The 7,652-nt window shown below is 36.1% G+C and overlaps 1 protein-coding gene across 1 annotated transcript; it reads right to left on the reverse strand.

The window, feature by feature from the left end:
• Window positions 1–3,278: 3,278 nt before the first annotated feature.
• Window positions 3,279–4,347, reverse strand: LOC110018391. The gene has a single exon (XM_020715691.1). The coding sequence runs from the start codon at window positions 3,968–3,970 to the stop codon at window positions 3,527–3,529; it is 444 nt and encodes a 147-aa protein (XP_020571350.1). The 5' UTR covers window positions 3,971–4,347; the 3' UTR covers window positions 3,279–3,526.
• Between the last annotated feature and the right edge of the window lie 3,305 nt (window positions 4,348–7,652).

Genomic DNA, 7,652 nt, shown 5'->3' on the forward strand with positions numbered 1-7,652 from the left:
TCAATCAGTTTGCCTACTGAAGGGATTGGCCTACCAGAGCTTTGAGATGTTATTCTCTTGACTTACCACGAATTTCTAATCCAATAAAGTAAATCAGTGTTGCCAATTTCTAATCCAATAAAGTAAATCAGTGTTGATTTGATCTCTACATACTTCATTGTGGGTCCCTCTAATTTGCCATGTATGCAGAGCTCTGAGATGTTATTTTCTTGACTTACCACCAATTTCTAATCCAATAAAGTAAATCAGTGTTGATTGGATCTCTGCATACTTCATTGTGGGTCCCTCTAATTTGCCATGTATGTATATATATATATATATATATATATATTAAAAAGTAATGGTCGAAGGCTTTTATACGAGCCCCGACCATCCCTCATGCGCCTAAAAATTCAAGTACCACACCTTACACTTAGGGGGAATTGAACCACAAGTCAGAGAAGACTTACAATTGACAAGCAGATGCCCGACCAACTGATCTGAGTACACGGCTCATATATATATATATATGTATATTAAAAAAAGAATGGTTGAAGACTATTTGACAAGCTCCGACCATCCCTAGGTGTGTTAAATATTCGAGTACTACACCCTACACACGAGGGGAATTGAACCCGTAACCTAAGGGGACTCGAAAAACTTGACACATAGTCATTTTCGTGGACAACATGGTTGTAGGGTTGTACTGGAGGTTTTCTTGAGTACAATTATGTTGTACACTATGACTTTCACATTGAATTATTTCTTAGGATGCTTTTTTACTTGGTACAACATGGATATACGGAAAAATAATCTCCAGTAAAACCACGTTGTACACTATGACTTGGTCGGGCTTTAAGTTTATCTGTTTTAATTGGAGTACGGACGTAACCCTACGTCAGTCCAGATGTAATATTTTCTTGTTTGTGTGTGTGTGGGGGGGGAAAAATTTGCGTAAATAAGACATGCGCAGAGCTGCGTACGTCTGTAACCTGCAAATATGTTACAGGGAGGATATTCAGAGGTTATAACCGCGTTATAGCTCCTGTAACCTGCCTATATATGAAATCAGAAGCGCGGAACTTACTAGAAGGTTCAAGTAGGTTACAAGGAGGTTACAGAGGCTATAACGCAGTTATAAACTCCAAATATCCTCCCTGTAACCTATTTTCAAGTTACAGACGTACGCAGCTCTACGTACGTCTTATGTACGCAAATTTTTTCCATGTGTGGGGGGAGGGTGGTTTAATGGACTCTTACACATTAGTCCAAAAGAAATCTAACTTAACTATCGATCCAATTTTTAAACTATAATTTATCTTAAAGCTAAATTTATAGCTTTTAAAAAAAGTGCAAAAAAAAAAAAACAAAGAAATTGGGACTGCACGGCTTCTGATGTTGCAGATTTAACCATTTCCGTATCGCATTTTATTTTATTTTTCTTTTGGTAATTTGGATATTCCCTAATTCTGGAAAAGATATGACATATGGTTGTTCGTATGTGCTATCAATCAGTGAGATTCGAGCACACCACTGTATAAACTCGTGACTTGTGAAGAGTAATGTTTTTGAATCTCAACAAAAGTCAGGGCATACAAATAGGGCCGTGAGAACGCTTCGTTGTTTGTGAACTACTCGTGTTCGATTTTTAAGAAGCTCATGTTCGATTCATTCTCTAAATTAACAATTCACACAAGAACCATTTTTTTATGCTCGATATATAAACGAGCCTAACACGAATAAAGATTTATTCATTCGTGTTCAACTTGTTGTGGCTCGAAATACTACTCATCAATTAAAATTATTAATTAAAAAAATATAATAAAAATATATTAAATTATATTTAAATAATGCTTTAATATAAACAATAAGTTTTAAATCTTGCACCAATCTTTAACATCCTACGGCTGCGCCATTAGAGTTGTCAAAATGACTCTTTGTTCGCTAACAGCTCGTGTTCAGCTTGCTAAGCAAACAAGCCGAACACAACCACACTTTTTGTGCTCGAAATATAAACAAGTCGAACACGAACAATGATATTTTTTAATGAGCCGAGCACGAACAGAGCCTGATCTCGCTCATTTTCGGCTCGTTTACACCCTACATACGAACGTCATAATCAATATTTTCTTCTAATTTTGAAGCTTTGTAAATAATTTATGTTGAACAATGCGCCATTATATAATTTTGAAGCTTTGTAAATAATTTATGTTGAACATGAATGCGCCATTATCTTTTTTTCTAAAATATTTTTTGTTTTCTAGCATAGAAATATAGACTAAAATTATCACACTTTGTCAAATTTCTTTTGTAAGACTGTTCAAACAAAATATGTGCACCGAATTAGAAAGAATACAATTCCTATAAGGAAAATGAATTCCTTAATTGTTTCTTTTTTCCTGGTATGGATGTAAGAATGATTTTAACTCATAGAAGCACCAATCAAGGAATCGGATAAACATTCATAAGAAGAATTTCTTAAAGGCATGTTATTAACGATAAAAGGAAATTGTTTCAATTAAAAGAAAATGTAGATCTTAGAAGATATTGCCATCCTATTCCATTGTTGTATGGAAATTATTATTTATAATTCTCTCTTATTAATAGAAACTTAACCTACTTCTCAACATACAATAATTTCCTAATTTTTAGTATAGAATTCCTTTAATAAACTCGGTTAAAAGAGGCATAACCCCACGATGCCAAACTGAATTGATGCCTATAAGAGGAAAAATTATTTCATACGGACATCGTATGCAGAGATGCAAACGGTGTACGATCTCTACCGTCGATCACCGTAATTAAAAAATTTTGTACGATCTCTACCGTCGATCACCGTAATTAAAAAAAAAATTTTTTTAATGCACCATTAAAAAAAAAGTAAAAACAGAGAGGGAATCTTTCTAATGATTTATTAGTTGTTTTTATTGTTACAATGAGAAAAAAATAAGGAGATTTTTATCTGGATAATTTAAGTTTTATAGTTTAAATTTATATACATATGAAATAATTCTTGTGTATTTATACATCTTACACATAAAATTTGATATATATGAAATTTTCAGAACCTTTTCAAGGAGAAAAATATCATGTTGAGACACCGCATGTCCAGACGTTCAATCACAGAACGTTACATCGGCACAGATTCATGTATATGATAATGTGAACTCCCATGACCTAATATTTTCTTCTCCTCTAAAAGAATCGAAATTTAAATTTTTCTACCAGAATTCCAAACATAATCAGAGAAAAAGAAAAGAAACGCAGAACATTCAAAGAATAAGAAAGAAAACATAAGCTTAAAACTACAAAGATAACAAGATCAGTTAACTGAATTGGAGGATTTTATACAGATTCTCTGTAACGGGAATGAGGACAAAACCTACCAATAAATTACGAAAAAGTTCGAAATTCTTCAACTTATAAAAACCATACACCAATTTATATAACTGCTAATGCAGAAACAAGCGGTTTATTCCTTACATTTCATCCGCGTAGAAAATTACAGTACTTGTGCGGCTGGCTGATCAAGAACCTTCGGTTTCTCTCAGCCAGCGAAGGTAGGGAAACAGCTTCCCGACCGCGTGAACGATGGCCGCGGAACACTATCAACTCCGTCTTCCTTCATCCGCCGGCGCAAGCTCGGGGGCGCCGACTTCATAGACCGCGGAGATTCAAGGCCACGGCGCAGCAGCTGTCGCATCGCAGCAATTAAATGCTCTGCTGATTCCAGCGGGTCTTGAGCCATGGATCGGAAGCGGAAGGCGCGAGAGAAATTCATATGACGGGCGAGCGCTTCCTCCGTCGAGATCCGGCGTCCCGCCCGGCTGATCTCATCAACAACAGCCTCGGAGCAGAGACCGCAGATCCATAAGCCGTGGTGACGCTCCCGCACGCCCATTATGTACGCCGGGGTGCATTCCTCTGTCAGGCCACAGCACTCGCACTTGGCGAACTCCACCTCCACATTCCTCTGTTCTGAAATCGACATCTCTCGGATCGGGGGGGAATCAAAAAGACGAAAACAATAAAAATGGAATGATAGAAAAACGATTTGGATCTCGAAAACGGTCGATTGAATATAATTAGATAATTTTGATTGAAGGCTATTGGACTACCGCTCCTTCTCCCATATAACGGATGTATCCAGAGCTTCCGCAGCGTTGTCTTCCTTTCTGATCACATAGAAAATCGCATTTCCGGCCAGAGACATTTCAGGATCAAATCTCGCACAGATAGATCGCTGATATTGATTCAAGTAATATCGTATCGATTAGATCGGCCGGAATCTCTCTCTCTCTGTCTCTCTTGCTGTGTATTCTGATGGAGGAGAATTTCAGGCCGGTGTTTATGCGATGGAGAGACGGGGGGGAGAAGTGGAGACATTTATTACCGTCAATTTCGCAACGGCAAACGGTGGGACCCATACCGATGATTTGAGGAAGTTATGGGGCCCGCTGTCCTTGGGGAAAGATAGGTAGACACGTCAGCTTGGTGAGCTGGCTGGGCTGGTAGCCTTTCATGTTGTGTGGTGCGAGCTGCCCAAACTCCAGGTTTTATTTTTGTGACTTGCACCCGTCAATGAAAGGATTCCACGTGGATATATGCTCTAAGTTTGTGGTGGTGAGGACGTGGTTTCCTTATCGTACGAGGAGGGTTTGGCGGATGCCATCATGTGCGCCGATGACGGGAGCGGCTTGCGAGGAGCAGCTAATTGACGTTGCGGTGCACCGAACGGTGAGAATTTTGGCAGATTCATAGCTCCCAAATTTGGATTTCTGAAGGATCATGGGTTGCTTCTAACAGTCAATTTGGACTCATTCTCATTAATTTTTGGCGAATAATATTTGATAGCGTGTCATACGTAAATTTTGGCCTTGGATTCTAATATCTTCTTTCATCTAAAATCTTGATATTTCTAAAGAATAAGATGTGTAGCTACGTCTGCTTGTCATTATAAATTTGCTCAGATTTGGGGTTTGATTCTCCTAGTTGAAGGGGTGATACTCGAATTGTTAGGCGTATTGAGAATGATTGGGGCTTGTATAATAGTATAAAAATACATAGTAAATGGGATGCAATTACAAAGGATATCAATATTATAAAAATTCACTTTTTATTATTTATAATATAAGAAGTTTTAGTTAAAAATAAATTTAAGAAAATATAATAATGCAAACTTTTCTTATAATATAGCTCACTTGTCAATGCCAAGATCATTTATACTTCAAACAAGATGCATAAATGCTATTATTGCCTTCTCGGTTGCCACCGCTAGCTTACCGGTCTCTCTCCTCACTGTCCCGTACGAAAACAAAATAATATACTATCACACAATTTTTTCATGCTAAGTATAAAAATAATTCCAAGGAGCCTCAAATTATAATGAAATGTGAACAAAATGATTAGTCTACTTTGTTTGTTTAGAATTGTAATTCACAACAAAGTTTTTTGGGTTTTTTACAAACATGCCACCCAATTTTTATGTATTTAAATTTCTAGCACCCAAACTTTACTTTTTACATAAATCCCCTCTAAATCTTTCATATGAGATCAAAATGATCATTATTTTAACTTCTTAAAAGTAAAAAATAATAAGAAATCTTATGAGTAAAATAATGTAGAAAACTCGAAAAAAAAGATTAATGCATGTGTGTGTGGTCACAAGCTTATCAACAATTTTACGACAATAGAGTGAGAAATTAATGTCTTAATCTTATACGATGATCCGATACTCATATAGATAGAAAAACGAGACATGAGTTTTTGCATTGAAAAATTGAAAAGCAAAAAAATTAAGGGGGTCTAACAAATTTAAAATGATTCCACTGACATGCTAAAATGATTTTCTTATGTAATTAAAGAAGGGATCGATGCTATAGTGAACATGAATCACATATAATGAATTTCATGATATAATTAGATAACCTCTCGAGTCATTAGAGTTTTTTTAAAAAAAATGTTTTTGGGTTTTCTATCAGTATCTATTGAGGATAGGAATCAAAAGACTAAGAAGTCTAATTTTACAAGTACGTAGAAGGAATGCATCGTTCTAAGCAATAAAGACGTTGCATTGGTCTTGTATGTGACAATATGAGACGATGTTGGTAAGCATAAACATTAGTCATTAAAGAAATTTATCTTGTGACCGATGATCCAATACCGTCAGTAATAATATTAAAGCCATAGATAATATAATTACCGACGGTCAAACTACGGTGTATTCGTCGTAGCAAAAATGCTTGTCGATAATATAATTATCTACAGATTTGCCGACGGTTATTTTAAAAATTACAGGTTATCTGGCGAATAATCTCCGCCGCTATTGGTTAAAAATCATGCCATGTTTAATCATTGATAACATAACCGACGTCTATATCTGTAGGAAAAGTGTTGCACTTTTATGGGAAAAATGTTGTGCTTTCATAAGTAAAGTGCAACACACATGTCGGTTAACCATAGAAAATTACAAGCGGTTGTATCCGTCGAAAAAATGCAGCACTTTGTGAAAACATCGCTTGTTCAATAATATGTAGAATAGCTGTCAGATCTTAATCAGAAAGTCTTAAAGCAGTCGCTAAACCTTCAAAAACCTGTAGCATAAAAAACATCAAATCCCCCTTCAACACTACAATTTACACACTTGCAACTGTAACAGTATGATTTCCACACAGTACAACACTACATAGTAATGAAACTAATTAACACATAAACCATATACATAAACAAAAGAGAAATAATTGCATTAAAAAATACATAGTAATGAAACTAATTAACACATAAACCATAAACATAAACAAAAGAAAAATAATTGCATTAAAAAAAATAAAAATTATAACTATCCAATATAAATATTTTTTGGGATCAATAAATTATTTAATGTATACAAACATAAAAAAATAACCCTTACTCATCCTCATCGGTCCTCACTTCGTCATCATCCTCCTGATCTTCATCCTGAACTGGTTTTTTCCCTCTACACAGTTCAGAACGCATCACTACTTTGAGCTCTGATTTCATCTTCCGCTCCATCTCTAATTTTAGGGTGGCTAGTCGGATGAATACTTGGGCAGCAACCTCAGCAACAACCTGGCGACGCATCTCCTCCTCCTATGCAGTAGAAGTAGATGCACAAAATGTACTAGAGGTCAGGCCGGCATCATAGGCCACAACCTGAGACCCCAAACCATAAACTCCACATGTTGTATTCAAAATGATCATGAGATGTGATCGAACCACTGCCCGACTGCTGGGATCGGCTCTTCATGAGCCTCTCGAAGGCCTCATACAAAAAATATGATTAATGAAAGTTTGATACTAAATAAACTTCAATGGTTACCTTAATTTTATACTAATTAATCTTGTGAATTACTTGGATCTCTTGGAATCTTCTATCCACCCAGGACTAATCCAACTGTCTCCTGTGAATGCACTCGTATAACTTTGCAGTGGTTGGATCTCATTCTTTCTCTAGAGCATGTCAATGTAATGAAATATTTAATATGCATTTAAAGTAAAACAAGATTTAATGCAGAAAATAAGTCTTACCAACCTCTTCTTATACGTCGTATGTGAGAGCACCCCACCAGTATGCTTAAATGGTCCCATAACCTTGCAGTCAGAGCGATGATTCTAATTGGCATGCTGACCAAAGGAAAATATGTTGAGATTTT

This window comes from Phalaenopsis equestris, unplaced genomic scaffold (genome assembly GCF_001263595.1).
Source record: "Phalaenopsis equestris unplaced genomic scaffold, ASM126359v1 Scaffold000021, whole genome shotgun sequence".
Taxonomy (NCBI): domain Eukaryota; kingdom Viridiplantae; phylum Streptophyta; class Magnoliopsida; order Asparagales; family Orchidaceae; genus Phalaenopsis; species Phalaenopsis equestris.